Consider the following 21,648-nt stretch of genomic DNA (forward strand, 5'->3'; position numbering starts at 1 on the left):
CACAGTGCACACAACTTGCATAATGGCGGCCCACCGGCACTTGTCGTAGGCTTCTCAAAACTGACCTCTGTAGGCTTTTGTAGACCTTTAATGCAAATATTTAAAGGGCTCAGAAATTAGCACCCTCACGTAAGATTGTTTGGTCCTGCTACGAGCACATTGGCCTGGAATATTTCGCAAAGCCCAGACTTCCTATCATTTTAACGCCTGTTCGCTTCCATATTATCGTCCTCAGTAGACGCTGTTGCCAGGTATATTTCTAGAAGTCTTACATTGACGTACACTATTCGAACGAAATCGCCATTTGTTTCTTAATTTCTCGTTAATGTGACGGGTTTTGTCTCTCTAAGGAATCCCAAAGGAGTGACGACCGCGAGAAGGCGAAGACAGATTGTGTCCCCGAAATCACTCCTTCGGACGACCCGTCACCACGGCTGCCACCAGGGCCTTGGTCTTCGACCACGAGCGGAACTATCGGCAGCACCTTCAGGCGGCATGCGCAGGCATTCGTGCTCACGGCCGTGGCAATGGTGATGCTGACGCTGATCGTTGGCGCGCTCTTGGTTCGCCGGCGCCCGATCGCCGTTGCGTGCACTTCTCCGGCCTGCCACTACTACTCCTTGCTGCTGCAGGAGACGCTGAACGAGTCCACGCCGCCTTGTGCGGACCTGTACGAGCACGTGTGTTCCCGCTGGGACGCCCGTCACCCTTACTCGGTCAAGACGTTCGTGTACAACGAGTGAGTGTGAGCATTACTATCGGGTGTCGTAACACGCGATTGTTTTTTCGACAGTTGCAAACAGCTCAACAGGAGCGCGCTGCTCCTGCTTTCCCAGTGCGGGTCACATCGTGAAAGCAACCCGTGGCCTTCATATCTGGTGGAGCTCACGTTGGCTGAGTAGACCACAAATATGATCGTTTTGGCCAAGCAAGGAAAGCCGGAAGGGAACAAAGGGAGCGCCGTCTTTCCTTGATTGGCCAAAGCGATCATATTTGTGGTCTACTTAGCAATATGAACCCGACTAGCCCAGCAACATATACTTCTGCAGCTCATGTTTGCGCCATTAGAAGACAGCAGTGCGTCTGTACTTGCATTCCAGTGTGAAAAGCTTACACGTGTTTTCTCGGTGATTAAAGATTCAGTCAGGGGTCAGCGCTGTCGGTGTCGTTCACGTGAAGCCTCGCGCCGTTATCATAGTTAAGGGTCACCTAACAAGAATGGTGTCACGCGTGCACTGACAAACAAGAAGATTATCACTCGATGACCACGTGCAGGGGCTGTCACGACGCCTGTGCGATGATGGAAAGCCGGCAGCAAACGGCACGCGTGCTTGTCCCAAAGCGAGCGCTTCGTGATGCCAGCCGCGTAAATATTTGAGTTGTGCCGCGTCTACAAAACTCGCATTACGCGACCTCCGACAATTAGGCGCGTGGGATTGAGACGGCGCGCATCAAATCGCCACCCTTCTCGGCTCACCCTCACACGCTTGCCCTCACGCCCGCAGCACAGGATCCCCACTCCCCAGTGTAGCGCGGTTGAGGTGTCCTCCACTGAGAAGACAGTTCCTGCGCTGCTCATCACCCAACCTTTCACCTCCCCCAAACCAAGAATCACTCCGCGCGGGCCGCTTATTCTCTTCGAATTCGGACTTTATTCGGCATGTCACGATGGCGACGGTTTAGCGAAAATTTTCCTGGAGTGTCCGTATAATTACTATCGTAATACACCTTTAGCTTCTTCCTCTTGTTTTAGATATAGTGTCGCAGCTAGCTTTAGCCAGAGTTTAAAAGTATGCGAATGCCACGTAGTTGGACGGCACCAAGGTAAGGTTGTTTGCCGTCGCTTGGAGATACTCAAATAGTTTTTTTTTCATTCCGCCTAATTAGATAACTAGATTTAATTAGTTAATCAGCTTCTCAAATATTATAATTAGATTAAAGTGTCAATGAGAAAATTGTAGAGCGGCATGAAGAACTCCCAATACGGCTTTCTGGTGCTCAATACATGCTACATAAAGTTGTTTTTCCGAACCTGAAGGAAGCTCGCGAATACACGCAAAGTGCCTCGAGCGGCCAGTCGCGCGACAATTTCGCGTGCGTCTGTGGGCTCCTTTCACGCTCGGAAAAACTTTTATGTAACACGTATTCAGCAACAGAAAGCAGTATCGGGACTTTTTCGTGTGCTTCTACAATTTTCTCATTGATACTTTTAATTTAGTTATGACATGAGGTAGGTTGATTAATTAATGAAGACTAATTATCTAACTAGGTGGAATGAAAAAAAAATGCAATTTGAGTATGTTCAAGCGACGGCAAACATTACCTTGGTTTTGTCCAGCTACGTAGCATTCGCATAGATTTAAACATTGGCGAAAATTAGCTGCGACACCCCGTATATTTGTGGTTGAACATGTCTTCCCTTGCTTTTATGGTGGACTCGATATATTCTTATGTAATTAAGTCCTTGTGTTTATTTGCTTATTTTGCAGATTGCGAGAATTGCGCCGGTCAGTTCGCGATAATATTTTTCACGTTAACGGTTTTCTTACGCAGTAACTAGCCGCAACAACACAAATTGTGCCTGGGTGTTCTACTTTTTCTGTCCTCCTTTTGATCCTACACTTCTTATAAGTTTTTCTTGCGCGCTCGAAGGTGTCTTTGTCTCCCAGAAAAAGAACGCATGCAGAAATGCAGTCATATGCACGCCTGACCATTCGTTAGATAAAGTAGCATGCTTTTGCCATTTCATATTCTTTGTTTTGCTTATTGTGGGGACAACTTGAACTGAATACGCATCTGGTACAGCGCTAACTATATATTATTGCGATAGCAATTATACGGGCACTCCATGTGCATTTCTGCCGTCGCCGTTGGCGTCACTGTGATGTTCCTTATAAAGTCCAAGTGCGATAACATCGTTGCCGCGCCGCGTGCTGTCGCGTGAAAGCGTACGAGGGTGAGCCGACGTTGACGGATCAATCTCGAGCGCGCAACGGAGGAACACAGTTAGGAAGCGCGCCGTGTTGCATCGCGCGCAAGGCGCCGTGGAGAGGGGGGCATGGGCGTTCTGCTCCGGCGTTTGCTGTGTATGGCGCGGTCGCGCGGGCCATATCTCGAAAGCGAGCTGCGAAGAGGACAGTGCGCCGACCACTGATGGCTTGGTGCGCGCTGTGTTTTCGCTGCTTAGTTCGCGTTGAAGCGAGAGGCAGCACGAAGGCCGATTCGCTTGCTGCTGCTGCCGCGCTTCCACACTCCAGCGTTTTGACAGTGAGCTCCCGCGATGATTGAGTGAAATGTCTTCCTGTTTGCTTGTGCGTGCATGACACCATACTTGTTAATTTGGTTAGTGAATGTTTACAAGTTTAAGCGGCCGATGAAGCTACTATTCGTACTTCGTAAAGCTGTCTACTAATGTACTATCGCACTCGATGCTTCGCGTTTCGGGCGAAACTGCAACTTTTTCAGCCCATCGTTATCCCTGCAATGCCGACGCTGTAAGATGCATAGTGCTTCAAAGCAGTCAAACTGAATATATGAGCACTTGACTGTATTGAATCAATTACTTAGGTAGTTCGTCACGCCGTAGTACTGCATGAGCACAGCATGACCATTGAATTTTCACTTTTGTCTTAAGCTGGTCCGTCAGCACTGACAACAGCTCTGACGTAATTGACTGCGCGTTAGGTTTTCTTGCTCATTTCCAGTCTGCTCTAATCAAAACACACAACTGATCAAACTGGTCAGAGTTAACCGCAGTTGATACGAAACGAAGCAAACTTATCATGCTCATTAGCACATGCATATCGCGGTGCACTATTAAAGGGAACTTATGACTTCTAACTCTTCCCTCAGGAATGTGAACAATCGCCCTGGTTTGCAGCACATGACTTGTGGTTGGTGGCAATGGCACCTTTCACACCCCTGTTCAGTGCGCTGCTGTAAGTTCAGCCGGTACGGGCAGCTAGATCTTCAGCAGGGTGAGAGAGAGCCACACATCGGAGTGAAGCTTCTTTTAACAGAGGAACACAGTGTACGCGAGGGACATTGCGAGAGCGTACTCCAGACGTTGGTTGCTACGCACATGCACCAACCTCCAATGTGGATGATGACGTGCGCCGGACGTGAGCCTCCCAGGTGTCTGACGCAACCATAAAGAAATGTTCAGCAAAAATTTGTAGCGATGCGATAGCATCCACGAAGGAAAGAGATAAATTTCCTCTGTGATAGCAACGCTGGGAGCTTACTTATGTGTAAATTAAAGAAAGTAGCCTAAATCTATGTATGAGATTTGTTTCTTCCCGCATCTTCTTATTCCTTTTTCTCCATTCCCTTCTTTCTTCCGTGCCTTGCTTCGTTGTTTTCTTCCCTCTCGTTCTCAGTGTTTACTGCTAATTTACTCGCTCACTCACTCACTTCTACATCTACTCTATATATACTCTAAATCTACTCTAAATCATTTCTAAATCCGCTTTCAATTTTATCCCTTGCCGGCCAACATGTCATTTTTTTGTCTTTTTTACCTAAGCTGGTCATACTTTCACAATAGTCGTCAGGACTCCTATCGACAGAACTTTTAATTCACTGTAACCAAAATATTATTTTCTTTCCCGAATTTTAACTAGGTTCCTGGCGTCTGTGGCATCGATTATGGAGGACATGACCATACCACAATCTGGAAGGACTGCAATACAGGACGCAGCTATGTTTTACCTTTCTTGCACAAGAGTCTACGCAGACGGCAAGGAGAACGTTGGGGAAGTCAAAGCGATGCTACAAACATTCGGCATACTGTGGCCAGAATGGAGCAGAGAATCCAACATACTGCGCATTCTTTCCACGGTGTCAGCCGCGTGGAACTGGGGAAGCATCCTGCTTTTTGACATCCCAGTTCAAGCAAGGCTCACCATCGCACCTGCCCCCTACTTTCAATTCCTCGTCGAGCGACACATTCAAATCGAGCAGCACCTAGACGCAAACGCGGAACAACCATACAGGAGCTTCTTCGAAGCCGCAGTTCAAATGTTCGCTCTGCCTGGAGCCGAGCGAGCATTGTCTTATTACGAGCACCGGAACATCGAGAGCACTGTGTTGTCAGCGCTCAAGGCTGCATATGACGAGTACGATTGGATGAACATCGAGAATGCCACCCTCAACGAAACTGTCGATTTGGCGGAGCGAGCAAAGCCGCGTGATGCATGGGTACAAGAGATCAGCGCCGCGTTCAATGTCTCCGTCGACGATAGCTTTTCAGTTTCCATCGAGAACGTGCACTATTTTCAGTCGCTTTTCAGTCTCGTCAGGGACCAAGGTGAAAGCGACTTGGCTTATTATGTTGGCTGGGGCGTTGTGCAGGCGCTGTCGTTTATGTCGAGCTCGATTCTTATCCGCCGGTACTTCGCCACCGATGACGAAGCCAGGCAAGGTCAAAGCACGTTCTGCGCTAAACTGACCAACATGTATATGAGCCCGGCTCTTCACGCGATCTACGTGAGGGATGAGATCAGTGTGCATGTCCTAGCGGATGCCGAGGACACAGGACGGAATATAGAGAGTGTCTTCCGAGACGATGTTAACGCGATTGCCGCTTGGCGAGATGCTCTGCCAAGCGGTGCATTTTCAGTAGCCGGACTCGTCGACCACCTCTCCACCACAAGGAAAGCCGACGCAAGTTCAAGCGACCAGGAGTACGAGTACTTCCATGAGATGGGCGACAACATCTTGAATAACATGGAACTTGCTGCACGCAGGCACCGGAGTATCAAGACAGGCAATAACTCGGCGGTGGACATGGTCGTCAACGGGACCGTGCAATTGTTTTATTTCCTGGACGGCCATGTCGCACTGCATCCTATCATCTTTCAGGAGCCGTTATACAGCGGCGACGCTCTGCCGGCGATCACCTACGGCACACTGGGCGCCGAGGTCTCCTATGCCTTGGCCACGCGGTTGTTCGACGTAGTCCTAGAATCCAAGAACGAGCTTCGCGTGCCCTTGAGGCCCATCCTGACGTGCGTGTTCGGTCAAGAGATGCTCGTGAGCGAACTCGATAGCCGTCGGCTAGAGTTCCTTCGGCGCCTTGTGTCGGTACGTGCAGTTTTCCAGGCGTTCGCCCGCGGATCGCGTGCAGCATCGGGCTCACCTTTCGGGTTGCACAACTATGAGCATTTGTCAAGCAATCAGCTCCTGTTTATATTCTGGTGTTTCGTTCAGTGCGGGTCCAGGGACGGTAAACTAATGTGCAACAAGGCTGCACGCTTGACGCGGGGATTTTCCGGTGCTTTCCGCTGCAGGAAGGGCAGCCCTATGTACGCTGAAAATGACTGTCCTCTGTTTGAGAAGGAGAAGAAGTGATTGTCTTCAGAACAACGCAGAGATACAAGCGTTCTTCCAATATGCACGACATATTTTTGCTGCCTGTAGGCCAGAGTCTTCTCGTGACAATGATGAGCTGTAATTTTGATATTTTAATAGAAACAACAGAACACGCTGCTCGTACAACAATGCTTTAGAAATCTTTTTGTGGAACGCTTTCATTACTACATTAAGCAGTGGAACCGGCTGAGCTTGCGCGTTACTTCGAAAGAAGACTCGTAGTTCTTTGAACCCTCTTTCACGCGCAATAAATGTTTTGTGATTCCGGCAGTTGCAGCAGGCACATGTGGTATCACGTCTTAGAAATCTGGTTGCAATAATTAATTAACGTCTTCGCTTGACAAGTTCATATTATATTACTATTAAATCTTTAACAGAACCCGATACACGTTGCTATTTCTTTCGTACGTTATATGCTACGAACTTAGGCGAACAACGTCAGAAGTACATCACCTTCACCCAGATGGAAGGTCTGTTCGACGTTTATCCAGCACATTTAAAAGTAAAATATCAGAAGACGCACGCATCGCTTTCCTCACAGTCACGTGGTTTTTGTCACACACTTAGAACTCTGGTCATAGTATTTTGGAAACATTTATGGTCAGCATGCTTGTGTGCCCTGTCCTGACCCGCTTTTCTACGTTTGTGGCCAATCGCGATGCCTATTTCCAGATGGCTTGCGAAAAGAGCATTGTGATGTTTCTAGCGGGGCTTTTTTTTTTGAGCTGCCATTCATTTATAGTCTGAGTGATTCATAGAAAGCTGAAATTGAATTCCGTATACCTTATTCAGTAGCGGTTATTATTATTATTATTATTATTATTATTATTATTATTATTATTATTATTATTATTATTATTATTATTATTATTATTATTATTATTATTATTATTATTATTATTATTATTATTTGCTACTTCAGTTATGGTGGGACTGTTTGTGCTGGTGGCGCAGCACAGCTTATTTTCGAAGGTGAACTTTTTGGTCTGTCAACTTTCTTCTTTCGAGAGTTGAAGTAATCTTTCCATTACGCGAATGTTCCATGCCTTTCCGTTCTGTCATGTACACGTTGCCAAATGCTTTCTAAGCGACAAATTAATATAACGTTCTTTTGTCGAAGAACAGTTTCTTTGGTCGTAACAACGTTTCTTTTACATTAAAGTTAGGAAACCATTCTGGCTAGTAGACCTTAGCGCAACAAACAATTTATTAAATTTGTTATGCTGAAGTCGTGTTATAATGAGGAAGTTGTCTGGCAGCATAATTACACTTAACGCACGCAATATAACTATAGAAAAGGGAGTTCGTCATGCTGCTTCAGATTTATTTGCCAATGTTTTCGATAATGTACGTTAATTGTTGCTAACGAATTATCTCAAAGTTGTATCATCTCAAATTTATATTGTGTAATAAGGGCGGAGATCGAATAGAGAAATGGCACATTTGTTAAATGTTTATTGCTTGCTAGCTTGAAGCCTACAGCGTTTCTAGAGGATTTCAAATTTACAACGTTACGAGGTGACAACCGCAGAACTCCTGCGGTTGAAGCTTTGCATCCACGTATCGCTTGCGGCGGCTGTATTGTTCGCATTTCAACAACACTTTTGTATTGATCTGCATTTGTGGCGGGCCTCTACAAGCTCCCCAAGCTTGCCTAAAACCCCCACCTTGCACCATTTGACTAAGGCAACCAATACCAAAACGCACTCTACGCAAGTGTCACAACTCGCGCTTTTCTGTGCATTGGCCAACCATGGCCTCTGAAGATCGTAGCAGCGCACCCTGCGAAAGGTACGATCTTGGAGAGACCACATATACGTATATAAGTGTGAGGATTTTCGTTTCTACAGTCGCATTGTCACAACCTGATGAACTGAAGGATAAGAAATTAAGCGTTTAAGTTGAGTGCCGGCATACGTCGCTTCCCGTTGGAATTAGAAGCATCCGGCGCTTGATTCTCCTGCAGAACCGTCATCAACCTCAAGAATGTACGATGGCTTCGGAGCACCTTGAATACTTTCACCATAGGGCGAACTCCGGCAACCCTCGAAAGCGTGCGTTGAAACATATTCTGGCTTTTTTTTTCTTTCGGAAAGGTGACTTTACGCTACGCAAACCCAGTCAAGGATGACCGCTGCAGCCTTGAGCGAAAGTTCTCTTCTAGAAACATTGCCACCGAGCTAAGCGCCAGGCGAAAACTTCTAAGGTTCCTTCTTCAAAATGACGCGCAATGTAGTTGCAGTCATGGAAGCAGGCACCCTATTAGAAGTAATGAATAAAGAATAGAACTTTATTTTGTATTAATGCAATTGCACCAACAAGGCGAAACTATACTTGATAACACCTATCTCGCTGGTTCAGTGGTTATGACGTTATGCTAAGCATCAGGTCGCTGGTACAATTACCGACCACAGCGGGAGCATTCCCCATGTGGGCAGAAAGAAAAAAGAATCGCTGGTGTGTGGTTCTTTAGGTGCAGGTTAAGTCACCCCTCAACTGTGTTGTACCTCATAGTCAACTGGCAGGCTTCGAGACGTTAAGCCTAACAATATTGCCGGATCTGTGACAATCGAAAACGATTGTTGTGCATCCATTAAGCAGTTATCAAATGTAATCGCACCACTTGAGTTGGCCGGGTATGTTGGTCGAGTCAAGTTGGTCAGAGCAACCTCTGGGGCTCGGCTGAATTCGAGATTGTAGAACACGGTTCGAGCGGCGCGAGTAAATCTAAATTGGACACACCTCTCTTGCTATTTAATGAGCGGCAACGTTCAAGCAGTATTGAATATAGTAAGAGCGTCTTGCGCGATAGCTCTGATTTGATATATTACAGCAACCGTTCTGTGCACGGAGATTCGGTGAACGGGATCGCACACAGAAAAATGAAACAATTCGTGTGTGGAAAGATGTTTCTGATGTATATAGAGTCTTTTCAATTTGGCCAGAGTTTCCGAAAAAGTTTTCCATAGTGAGTTCTCGAACACGTGCGCGATGCTGGACGTCTTCGCGTCCTGCAAGGGCAACGCAGCACCTACATGCGCGCCTCATGGTCCTTGCAAATCGTGCAGGAAAGTGCAGCAACGAACCAGCTCTGCCATGCGCTACGGGTGTTCAAGCCCTTTCGATAAACGCGCAGATAGCAAAATATAGGCTATTCCATTTTTGTTATTGCACTAATCATTACCATGGTAATGTTACGTGGTGGCGACAAAAAATAGTGGCCTTGGATGCTATATTTTTTTTTGTCACTAGCCCCAACAGAAAGCCGTTTGAACGAAAGCAAGTTTCCGCTTTACAATCCTTAACCAACCTATCCTGACAACTATACAGGCATCAAACTTGTACATCAGCTCCCTTAGCCATCTAGTGGGACTGTTGTAGCAAAAGTGGGATATGCTGTATTTATATCCGCGCACGACGAGTCAACTAATGCTGCTCCACGTCGTCTGCTACACGTTAGGAACTTACACGTCGACTGAACTTCCAAAGTAGCGAGTGCAGGAGAACCGTGATCTATATAGGGCTGAACTGGCCTATAAGTTGAAAGCGAAGCGCGCAGTGCAGGTGGCACATGCTGAAGTGTCAAATGAAGGACACGATTGCTGCGCTTCCTTAACTAGCGCAGACAGTGCAGTCAAATTGTAGAGGTATATCGTTCCACTTACGCTCCGCACGTGATGCGTCTGACGTCACGGCGAAACGAAGCGAAGCTGGGTTGATAATCTTGCCAGCGGTATTACGCGCACCAAGAGCGCTAGTCATATTTTCAGCTGTTCACTGGTCCTCATTGGGATTAACATTGGCCTCCGCAGCCTTTATTCCTTGTTTTCAATAGAGAGCTTTATAAAGAAAACCAGATACTTTGAGGGACGCAAACTGCCGGGCATGGAAAAGAACAACGACAACAAAAAAATCAAGGAGAGCGCGAAACATCGCGAAGAGCATACATGGGAGTTTGTGTGCACCAACGCTTAGATACACTAATCTGAAACTCCCTAGCGTCTCTCCTGGTCGACGAGTGTGCCACAATGTAAGCTTCTTGCTCACGGAACTGTCTTCTGAACTGGCCTGCAACTTTGTTGAGCCAAACGTAACAATATCCGCTTATGTGTCCCGAACTGTCGTCCACAGTATGATCGCTTAATTAATGCGGGCTGAACGTGCATGTTCGTGGACCAGTTCACCCGTCAAGACAGCGACAGCCGATAGTATGAAGAAGCAGCCGTTGATTACTGTCTCGACTGTGATTGGATTGCCAACGCGTAACATGAGTACATCATGGCAAAAAGTACAAATTTCAATTGATACGTCACAGTGAACAAGAATCGTTGAACAAGTAATGTCGCTGGCACCAATGCTTCGACAAGAGGAGTTGTCGTCAGCTTGGTCAACAACTGCTTTCTTTTATGGCATTTACATACGTGTAGTGCAATTCATTTTACACACCTACATAAACGCTGCTAAGAAAAACACTTGCTGGCCTGACGATGACAAGTCATGCTGTCTTAACGTTGGCTTGGGCGACATTACTCGTTCAACTACTTTATTCACTTCAAACCTCCGTCTTCTTATGAGCTTGTCTCATTTGGACTGATATACGTCTTATTTTATGGCGTTCTCGAGAAAATGTCGCGTAATACTCTTGGAACCAAAACTAGGCTTCTTGAATTAAGAAATAGCAGGTACAGCAGGGGCAAGTTTAAAAGCAGTTACGGGAATGCCGTAAACTGTGCAATGCACTCACGTCAAAAGAGAATTTAAAAAAAACCGAGCCAACAGCAATCAACATTGAAGAAAGACAAGGTTGCTTTGGGCGCATTAATGCACTATTCGGTTTTTTGTTTGGACTGCACTACTTCGGGGTCGGCCCATATGTTTTGTTGAGTAAAGCCACACTTCAGATTCTGATTTGAGACGCCTGCAGAGTTTGAACAAGCGCATCGGTGTTGCAATTCGTCTTTCTTTTTTCGCTAATTACGCATTACTACTGCTCTGTACATAGGTCTACGCTGACTTGGTGCGTCTTTTTTATTGCAAGCTTCATTTTGGCGCCTTTTTTTTTGTGGTATTACGTGCACCAGAAGGCCTCAAACCGTATAAGTTAATTGACGAGACGAAAATAGTCAGATACACAGATCCGATGAACCCCATCTGAAGTCTCAAAAGACGTTGTTTGTAAAAACTTCTACCAGTAGTCTGCAGGAAATTATTATTACCAGGCGACTCTGACATGAACGGGAGCCTAGTTTTTCAAAAGATCGCATGCGAGCGAACGCGCGTTCGCAAGCAAGCTGTTCGGTGTGTTTTATCTGTGAAAAGCTCCATCGGCCTGGCGTAAAAAAGTATAATTGGAGCAGCGGGCTCTTCACATCTATATAAAATATGTCAAAAACTTTCTAATTCTTGAAAACTATAACAGCGCAAACACACGAAATCACATAGGAACAAGGACGAGACACAAGCGCTGCGTCTCGTCCTTGTTCCTTTGTGGTTGCATGTATTTGTGCTGCTATAATTTTCAAATCAAGTATGCACCAACTCGCCCAGAAAGAAGTTTTAATGAAGTACCTTTTTAATTCTTGGGATACTGAACTCGAGGTCACTGGTTCGATCCTGGCCGCGGCAGCAGCCTTTCGATGGAGGCGAAATGCAAAAGCGCTGGTGCACTTAGATATAGGAGCGCGCTAGGTAAACCGAGGTCGTCTAAAGTTATCCGGAGTCACCTCCAATCCGACGTGTCTCTTAATCAGATCACTTGGCGCGGAAGACCCCAGGATTTCATTTAACTTTATAGCATTTTAGTTCTCGCTTCAGTCTAATCGAGGTTTGATCTTCGTCCTCTGCGTTCAACCTTTGCGAATCATAGCCTCAGGACGTCAGCACTTCGCAGCGAAAGCTACAGCACGACAGGGCGCAAGTTCATCGACATTGTCACAGGCAGGCATCGACACGTTCAGCAGCTGCGAAACGCCGTTTGTGAAGTGAACAGTTACGACCGTCCTATGCGCATTAGGAGGAGTGTATCGGAGCTTGGTGTGTGTCCTTACTCTGCGCCTGCGAGTGGCTCAAGGACAGGTACACCATCAAACGTACCATAACGCGCAAACGCACGCACTCACGCAAGTGTGAAGATTGACGGTGAACGAACGGCGCACTACGCTGCAGGTCGCCGCGCTCTGCACGCTCGAAAACATTGCGCTTAATGCAAATTTATTCCCAAGGTTGCGCGAGTTGTTTTCGGGCCGAAAACCGTGGAGCGTTGAAGAAGAAAGTTACACAAGCCATCGTAAGCACGGTTCGAGCGTGTGGCTCCACTTTATCCAACACTTCTAACCAACCGTCCTGGCTGGCTCCAGAATCCTTTTGTCACATTTTTCTTTTCTTCCGCCACTCCCTGAATAATAAAGATTCTTCCTCCCGTCGTCCGCACGACGCCCCAAACAGTGTTTTTTGTACTGTCTGGCTGAAGGACCCACCAAACGTCCAGCCACACCGGTCTCGGTGGTCGGGCTGGCGGGGGGGTCAAGGGGTTGTCGTTGGACCATCAGCTGACGTCAACGCCACCCATGTAGCCGGCAGTGCGACTGATGTGTTTCTGACAAGATCCGGCGGAGGTGGCGAGGAGGCGCAGCGAAGGGAAGGTAGAGCCGGTTTGTGGCTTTTTCGGAACCGCTACCACCCGCGGGACCAGCCCCAGCTGCGCCACCGCCCCACCCCACCCTCTGAGGCGTCCCCGGTCGCCAGCTAGAGCATTCCTCGCGGCGACACTGAGAAGATGCAGCCGGTTCCAGCACGCTCAGCTTCGCGGCTGCTCCTCGCCGCTTCAGTGGCGGCCATTCTACTGGTTCAGGTCAGCCCCTCGCATGTCTCTTTTGTTGGACCAGCCAGGCGCTACCCACGAAGTTGTTCGAAAGCGGTTTCTCGAAACTGTGCATTTAAAATTGTATTCTGCACTGTCAGAGCTTTCTGCTAAGAAGACTATAGGTCGGTTGGTAACCGTCGTTCTTTGCGGGGATATACGAGGGCCGATAGAAAAGTTTCAAAACTGAGCTGTTTTTCATTATCAATACAGATACAACAGGTACCACATTTCGTCCTTTATGTTTGTATTACCCTTTGCTCAGGTTTCGTTTCTACAAGGTTCTGAGGAAAAATCAAGCTCCTGAGTGCACTGTTCAGGGGCGATCATATATAGTACCACAACGGTTATTGCTGCATTCACGTCATGGTCTGCGGATAATCAATCACTTTCGGTTGTTGTTTTATCAATGTTTGTAATGCTTAGAAAAGATAATCGCTTTAGTGCCCGGTTATGGGTATATTTTTTTAGTTCAACTCGATGACTCCACTTAGGGCTGCCAGTAACGCGGTAGTAATAAGTGACAGCGCATTGACATGTAGCTATACAAGATTACCGTTTCCGAAACAGATCCAGTGCTGTCTTCTTCATGGAGGCTCTCAGTTTGGTTTTCAGAAAGTTTACGCTAGATGGCTGCTTGAACACGAGAAACCTTGTGTTACAGGGTCCTTCTTCGTAAACAAAGAAGCAGCCGATTTACGTGTTTACCTACTTGTTCAATCTACCTATACTCAGGCAGAGTACCTGAATTATTGCCGTGGTGGTAAATATAACTACTTTTCTGCATCTGACCATTGCTCGTATAGGATTTCATGATGGTCACTAGATGACTGGTCATTACCACCTTCGAAATGCCGAATTGTCTTTGACTTACGAGCATTCTTCGTGCACACTTGATGAGTGAGCACTGTGAATGTCAATTTGACGCGCATGTGCAGTATTTCTGTTCCAATCTCTTCAGTACCCTAAAGGCCCTGATGCGCAGTAAAGCCAAACCGGTGCATAATAGCCTCCGCTCAATTTCCAACACGTTTTCAGCTTTCGCAGCACTGACAAAATTCGCTGCGGTGGACGGCCAGTCCGAATGGGCCTTGTCGCTGACCCTTTGGGTGCTCGTCTTTCAAGGGCCTCCAGCATTAAGCTGATCGATACGGCTAATTCTTACGTTACCATAAGCTTGACTGTACAGGGCAAATGTTTATTTGAAATCTTCCCAAGCATAACAAAAAAAAGGAAGAAAGAAAACTTGCCGGCCCACTTTTTCATTTACTCACAGGTGTGTACGACCTTGACAAACATGGTACGGCCCGACTAGATCTCGTGATTTGAAATAGGCCTTGCTTTCACCGAGTAGCTTCTTTCTTTCTTTCTTTCTTTCTTTCCTTCTTTCTTTCTTTCCTTCTTTCTTTCTTTCTTTCCTTTCTTTCGTTTCTTTTTCTCTTCGACTAAACGCGGCGCTTCGGCACGTCTGTCAGAGGAATGTCTAGGTTTTAGAGAAATATATTCCTAAGCTTATTTCGATATAGCACGATGAAACTGGTTCATCATTCTGTAGAGTTCGTCACGTTATATTGTTGTTACAGTTATACAACTCAAGGCTCTCAACGAATCGAAAGCAAATATTTCTCATTTTTATCCTGATGCATAAAGACAAATATTACGCAAAGTATGAAACAACTCGAGATGTTTTCTTTTAATGTGCATTGACTCGACGGGACGCGATCGCGGACTAATCAATCACGTGACAGATGACACACATCAGATGATTTCGCAGCTAGCATACGCAAGACAGAAAAAAGCAGACGACAGCGCTGACGAGGCGCGGACGACGCATTTTGCCGTCAGTACTTCATTATTGCTGGCTTAAAGTCAGTGGCTTGGCTTTCCGCCGTATCGCGAAGCGCATCGCGCGGATATAGGAAGCATCGCAGGAACGACCCGCCGTGGTTGCTCAGTGGCTATGGTGTTGGGCTCCTGAGCACGATGTCGCGGAATCGAATCCTGGCCCCGGCGGCCACATTTCGATTGGGGCGAAATGCGAAAACACCGGTATACTTAGATTTAGGTGCACGTTAAAGAACCCCAGGTGGTCGAAATTTCCGGAGTCCTCCACTACGGCGTGCCTTATAATCAGAAAGTGGTTCTGGTGCGTGAAACATCATAATTTATTTTAAATTTAATCGCAGGAGCGGGTGGCGTATCATCACGCGATCCGCAAGCTTGAACCGCGATTTGTTCCAAACAGTAGTGCAATACTTTGGCGCATTGACCGTGGGATAATCCGGCTGGGCTTTGGCTTCGTTAGCGGGCAGAAAGATAGCTTGTCGCCGTCGGGTACCAAACCCAAAACCTTTGCATACCCATGTGACGTATTACTAATTATTCTTTTCACTTTCTTTTCCCCTTCATTAATTTCTGCATTTTATTTGAACTATAGCTAATTGAACACCCCTGTGGCTTTCTTTGTCTTCATTGCCCGCTGGCTTTATATGGTCGTGATTAACAAAAATCGAGCCCCTCCGTTACTTTTCTCCTGGTTCATCCATAGCGAGGGTCTCGAATCTGGCAACCTTGACGCCTAGGGTTTGTTAGCCACATGCCTGCTTTCATAAGTAAACGTGTTACGTGACGCTATCAGACAAAAAAGGGTGTTTGTTCTACGTTCGCCTACTATGGATCTGAGTGGCGTTGACTAACACTCTTAGGGGTAGATCTAGTACACATAAGTACCCAGATTAGTGGATGGATTGATGGCCGGACGTCGTTGTAGCACAATTGGTAGAGTATCGCACACGCAATCTGAAGTTTGTGGGCTCGGTTCTCAACGGCGACAAGTTATGTTTTCGTCCGCTTTCCTTCCCCTTCATTATTTTGTGCATTTCGATTTCAACCACAGCTAATTGCCCCTATGTTTTCTTTGGCTTCATTGCCTGATGGATTTATATGGTCGAAGCCGAAGGTATCTCGTAGTTCAGAGACGTCTATAAAATTCGTTCACCGTCAATGCAGGGCGACGTCCACGCCGAAAATCAGTCGGAAACTTGGTTCGGACTTTACAGTAACTGAATAGCAGGGCAATAACAGCGCAAGAAACGAGACAAGGAGGAGCGACAAGGATAATGCTGGCGTTCAATTGAAGGCTTATTTTGCGCGACGCAAGGTGTACACACGGAAGAAATTGCAGTACCGGATTGAAGGGAACGAAAAACAACCGCAACAACGAGGAAGGAGAGGGCGTTTAGTCTAGCCGCGACGTCCACACAATGTGCCACCCATCTGAAGGTAAACAGAAGAGGAAAGCTTGGGGCCCTCCACGCTGTTCTTAAAAGTTTGAAGGTTACGTTTTCGACTACGAAGATTGTACGTTGTGGCTGTTTAACGTCCCCCTCAGCCCTGGACCCTAGTTCCTACCGCGTATATATTTTTCTTCGCGAAAAATAAACCTTCAGTTGAAAGTCAGCGTTGGATTCGTCTCTCTTCCTTGTCCCTCCAATTCGGCTGTTCTTGTTCTTAGCATCCTGTGCCAACTAACCCAGCACAAATATCTCTTGTTGCGCGTAAGTTCTGAAATATACTATGTTGCCTTTAACGTAATGATGAGGCGCAGAAAAGGAGGCGGCTCCTGCGCTATAATTACGCAAAGATAAATTTAACACCTTCAAGTCAGGAGTGAAGGGAAACCGAGTACATGCCCTATTTCCCTGAGTTGTCGTGTGAGCAAGCAGCAGTTGTCGATGTTGCTGATTACGTCAATGAACTCGCTTCTTCCTCATTACCAACAGAGAAGGCACAGGAAATACCTTAAAAGTTCAAGTGTGGTGCGATGGCAGAAAAAATCTTCGAAGTGCGCGACATTTTCAGTTTCAGACTTCGTGGAATAAGACCACGTTGATCGAACGTAGTCTCTCAGTTTTGGTACAAAAAAGTGTTGAAGCTGTCTGGACACCAGACTGTGTTTAGATGGCAAAGAAAGAAATGTGAGTACTGCTGGATTTCCTTCTTCTTCTTCTTCTTTTTTTTTTTGTAGCATACTGGCCAGAGTGACTGTCTGAATAGGCACACTTTGCGTCAACTTGTTTACGACTAGTGTTCAATCTCTCTCCCTCTTTCTAGTTTTCTTTCAACTTTTACGGACGTAGGGTGTCAAGCCGGACACCTGTCTGGTTGATTTTCGAAGCTTTGTGTGATCGCTTATGGTGCATTGAAACTGAACTATTGCAACAGAATTAAAGCAGGCGTTTTATGGCAACTTGGTTTCGATAAGCTTATCTCCGTGCTCTCGCATAGCACCAAAACTGGCCAATCGGTTTGCTGTGAAACGAATTTTCTACTCAAACTACTACAAGTGTTCCCAACTCAGCTTATTTTTCATGTACACCGGCACATTTCGCAGGTGCTGGGTGACGGGGCCCCGACGACGGCAGTCCCAGCTGGCCAGGACGGCGACAACGCAAAGCCTGAAGTACCCGTACCTCCCCCAACGTGTGACAAGGACAGCGCGCAAACGGCAGTGACTTCGAAGAAGCCAAAGACCGTGGGTCATCCCTTACGCCCCTTTAACCTGGGCATCAACATTCCGTACTTCTTCAACATGCGACTGCTGACGGGATCAGGTGGCACCGGCCTGGGCCTCAACATACCGGCCATTCTCAACTTTCAGCTGGACACCGCGCACCGAAGGCGGCCGGGTCTGCTGCTCAACCTCTTCGGAAACAGGGGAAACCTGTTCAACCGTCGCAAGCGCCCGGGAAATCCGCTACTCAGCTCCCCGTTGCAGCCGCCATTCACGCAAGCTCCGGAACAAGACAACGCGATCGACATCAAGCGAAAGCCTTCCCAGAAGGCATTGTGAGGGGTATATGCGCGGCGTGCGAGAACAGCTCCTTAGCCCTACCAGTTTCACAAATTAACGTGGCATAGCAGCTACGGTAGCAGGTCATTATGTTGGTTCACGTTCGAACATGTATGTCTTCTTAAGAGCACTAGAAATGCGGCTTCAGAAGCGCTCGTTTCGCAGACGTTGCCATTGACTCAGAATTAAAATTATCGTATGTTACTGCCATTAATAATGGAGGCCTATTTAAGGCATGTCGTATACTCCTACATAAAAAAAAGTTTATTGAAAAGAACAGACGTAAGTGTCATATTTAAGGCGTAAACGAGCCGTCACATTTGTTAAACAGCTTTCATTTTATAGACAACTTGACGTCATACGGCTCGGATGAGAAAATACTCGACTGGCTGGTATAGCTCGTTTCTTGTAGACAGCAGCGAGCGGAAGGCAAATGCTGTGTAGTGTAAGAGGACTAAACAAATAAGAAAATACGGGGCTTAAGCCTGGTAAAGCGACTAAAACAATAGGTAATTGAGAGGAACGCATGACGTCGCGCGCCACTGCTTGCGCGGGAATCGCAAAAAAAAAAAAAGAACAAAATGTGCCATCTGCGTGCCGAACGACACTTTTATTTTAGGCTAATTTGATCATCATAGCTATTATTACTTTCTTGTAAGCGAAGCTAAACGCAGTTTCTGTCTTTTCAATAACGACATCTTTAAGCTCTTCATCTTTAATCATCGCTCGCTACGAACGAATCGCGCCAGCGTGCACATAAGAATTTCGGACAATTATCAGTGTCAAGGCCGCATGATTAGTGCTCACGTGGAGATCTATGCGGGCAGTGTAGGCTGACGCATGACGCTTTCAATTACTCTATAAAAGAAAAACGCAGTCGCAGAAAAATGTTTTAGATATGTAAGCTAAACTGATTAAACATGGTTACTGTCTCTTTGTTTCATTGCGCATACAGTGGCAAATATATGACTAGGTTTGCGAAAATGCAATGCGAGAATTGTGATAGCGATTGAAAACGCTTGTTAGTTCTAACATCCCCGCCAGTGTTTTATATAGGCATAGCGATACCTTGGGCATAGAGACCTTGCCTGAATGTTGCGTTTGTGTGTTTTTCCAATAAATGAGCGCCACCTAAATTGTATATCTACTGCTTGTCATTTCTTATTTGTTTGCTTTTGAGATATTTCGAGCCCTTAGGGGCGCTGGGCCTTTCTGCAACATCATGCCTAAAAGAAGTTGGCGTTCTTATCGTGGTTAGCATGTAGCAGCTGTGTCGGAGGCGCAGGGCATGCTGTAGCCTCTGGCATTGCTTCGTAAGAGTGTAACCAGTGTGTGTTGCAATGTCAGCAATTTATCAGTCTGCAGTGTTGCCGCATCCAGATTATTGCAACAACCGAATTCATTGTCCTAACTAGATTCGCTGTATCTGGAGGAACCGGGACTGACTATTGTACCGCGAATGGCGATACTCGAATACTGAAACCGACGTTCGAGACGCCTCTGTCATTTCCTGACAGCTCCAAGGAGCTGTCACGGCAGTTAGCTTCGTTAAGAGATGTGGTCGCATTCTGTCAGTGGGTCAGCCTTTTCACTTTCCAGCCAGGGCGCGGCCGGTATGAGGCGTATCTGTGTCAGGGTGTCATAAATGACGTGACGAGAAAAGGCACTCCCAGCCTGTTTCGGATTCCATACTTTGATTCTTGATTCAATACATTCCTTATTGTTTATGTTGTTTATGTGTAAACAGTTCTCTTCTGTGCCTTCTACTCTCTGTTATCCTGTCTGCCTGTCATTCTACTCGCACCCCCCCCCCTCTTCCTTCACCCGGCAGTCTGCCCTAGACTGCTCCAGTGTGGCCAGCAGTTATTTCCGTCCATTCCATTTTGCAGCGAAAGCTGTATATGACTGACCTTCCGTAGTTTTTTCGGCGTCCGGTAACAGAAGAAACCATCATGTGGGCCGATCCTGGTGAAAGTGCAGAAAAAGTCCGAGCTCAATGGCACACACCCCTGTGGGCTCGGGAACCTGTAACGCACCCTTGAACTATTCTTGTCGCACGTACAAGGAGCGCCGGAAGGAACAGCAACGAAAATGTAAACGGTGCCGGCGCGAAACGACACAGTCCACCACTGGATAGAGAGGAAGAAAGAAGTGTTCGCCATGATTCGTCAACTGGGCAAACCCACCGCGTTCCTCACGATACATTCGTCCGAGGTGCACTGGGATCGGCTTATCGAGCTCCTGGAATGCCTGAGAGTGCAGGGCAACGACGAGTGACGGATATCGCTAGGGGACATGCATTACCTCCACAGAATGGAACTGTGCAACAACGACCCGGTGGCGTGCGCCATCTACGCCAACAAAGTGTTCGCCGTGATCCTGAACATTCTTAAAGAAAACAAGGTGTCTCCGTTCAAGCCGTACGATTTTGTGTACTTCTTCAAGTGGGCGGAATTTCAGTAGAGAGGAAGCGCGCACGTCCACATTTTACTGTGGCTGAACAACGCGCCGAGCGAGGAATTGAGCATGAACATGCCCGAGACGATCAGCATGGCCGAGTTTCTCATTTCGCTAGAGACGTCGGTTCTGTAACAGAAGCGGACGCAAATTCACCAGCACACCACACGTCCTTCAAGAAGAACAAGGAGAAGTGCTGGTTCGGCGCACCGTTCATGCCCAGCAGGAGAACGATGGTGATCATTCCGTTCCCGCCCACCGAGAACCTCAACGAAATGTACAAGCACAAGGCGCTCAAGGCCAAGTTTATTTATTTATTTTTTTATTTACTTATTTATTTATTTCATAATACTGTGAGCCTTTCTCAGGCTCTGACAGGAGTGGAATGAAAAATAGGTGGTACAACAGGTTTGGTGCTCCGGAACATGAATGAAAAGACACATAAGTTATACGAATAATCGAATCAAAAGTGTGCAGAGCTCTAGAATCATACAATTCATGGCTCATAATCAAGGAAGCTATGGCTACAACAGATTTACAAAAGGGACTGCTTTTCAATGGAAGATTCAACATGCGCAACAAGAACATCAAGTGATACATCAGTCACTATATGGCGGGGCAGGTTATTTCTTAGTTCCATGGATCGAGGAAAAAATGAAAGTTTGAATAAATCCCATCTAGCAGCAAATGGCCGTATTCACATGTCGTGGTTGATTCTTTTGGAGCGGTGGTGAGGTGACTTTAAGTACGCATCTTTAGTTATGCTGATGCAATCATGATATAACAGGAAAAGAAATTTCATACATCCAGTTAGTCGTCAGCATTCTAACGTCGATAGGCTAGCCCTTTTACGGAGAAGTATCACGCTATCGTAGCGGGAGTAACGGGAACAAATAAAACGGGAGTGCTAGGCTTCGAATTCTTTCAAGTTTCTTTTTCAGATAAGACTCGAGAACGGGTCTTACTAGAGTCATAAAAGCGTTTAGTTTTACATGCGCGGGTGCAGCTGACAATTTTCGTCGGATGAATCCAAGTTGCCGGTATGCTTTTGTACATATGTTATCTATGTGGGATTCCCAACTCAATTTTTCAGTAAATATTACCCCCA

The 21,648-nt window shown here is 46.6% G+C and overlaps 2 protein-coding genes and 1 long non-coding RNA gene across 4 annotated transcripts in view; 2 read left to right on the top strand and 1 right to left on the bottom strand.

Annotated features, from left to right (window-relative positions):
• The window catches only part of LOC142582825 (uncharacterized), a 64,269-nt gene extending 52,100 nt beyond the window's left edge, over positions 1-12,169 (bottom strand). Inside the window, exon 1 of one of the 2 annotated variants that reach the window (XR_012828495.1) lies at positions 11,941-12,169. This is a non-coding gene — a long non-coding RNA (uncharacterized LOC142582825). The remainder of the gene's footprint in view (positions 1-11,940) is intronic. The other variant, XR_012828494.1, reaches the window with a different exon arrangement.
• LOC142582823 (neprilysin-1-like) lies at positions 136-7,124 on the top strand. Its single transcript, XM_075692883.1, has 2 exons — positions 136-739; positions 4,623-7,124. The coding sequence occupies exons 1-2, from the start codon at positions 528-530 to the stop codon at positions 6,349-6,351; spliced, it is 1,941 nt and encodes a 646-aa protein (XP_075548998.1). The 5' UTR covers positions 136-527; the 3' UTR covers positions 6,352-7,124.
• An 808-nt stretch (positions 12,170-12,977) lies between the features above and the next one.
• LOC142582824 (uncharacterized) lies at positions 12,978-19,224 on the top strand. The gene is made up of 2 exons (XM_075692884.1): positions 12,978-13,222; positions 17,625-19,224. Exons 1-2 carry the CDS (start codon positions 13,148-13,150, stop codon positions 18,081-18,083), a joined length of 534 nt encoding a protein of 177 aa, XP_075548999.1. The 5' UTR covers positions 12,978-13,147; the 3' UTR covers positions 18,084-19,224.
• The last annotated feature ends 2,424 nt before the right edge of the window (positions 19,225-21,648 follow it).

Source organism: Dermacentor variabilis, chromosome 5 (genome assembly GCF_050947875.1).
Source record: "Dermacentor variabilis isolate Ectoservices chromosome 5, ASM5094787v1, whole genome shotgun sequence".
Lineage (NCBI taxonomy): Eukaryota > Metazoa > Arthropoda > Arachnida > Ixodida > Ixodidae > Dermacentor > Dermacentor variabilis.

What these genes read in the sequence shown, in the direction of transcription:
- LOC142582823 (XM_075692883.1), top strand. Translation starts at nt 528, where the DNA reads ATGGTGATGCTGACGCTGATCGTTGGCGCGCTCTTGGTTCGCCGGCGC. An exon ending in AAGACGTTCGTGTACAACGA is followed by an intron (nt 740 to 4,622) that starts GTGAGTGTGAGC and finishes AATTTTAACTAG; the next exon opens with GTTCCTGGCGTCTGTGGCAT.
- LOC142582824 (XM_075692884.1), top strand. Translation starts at nt 13,148, where the DNA reads ATGCAGCCGGTTCCAGCACGCTCAGCTTCGCGGCTGCTCCTCGCCGCT. An exon ending in CGGCCATTCTACTGGTTCAG is followed by an intron (nt 13,223 to 17,624) that starts GTCAGCCCCTCG and finishes CACATTTCGCAG; the next exon opens with GTGCTGGGTGACGGGGCCCC.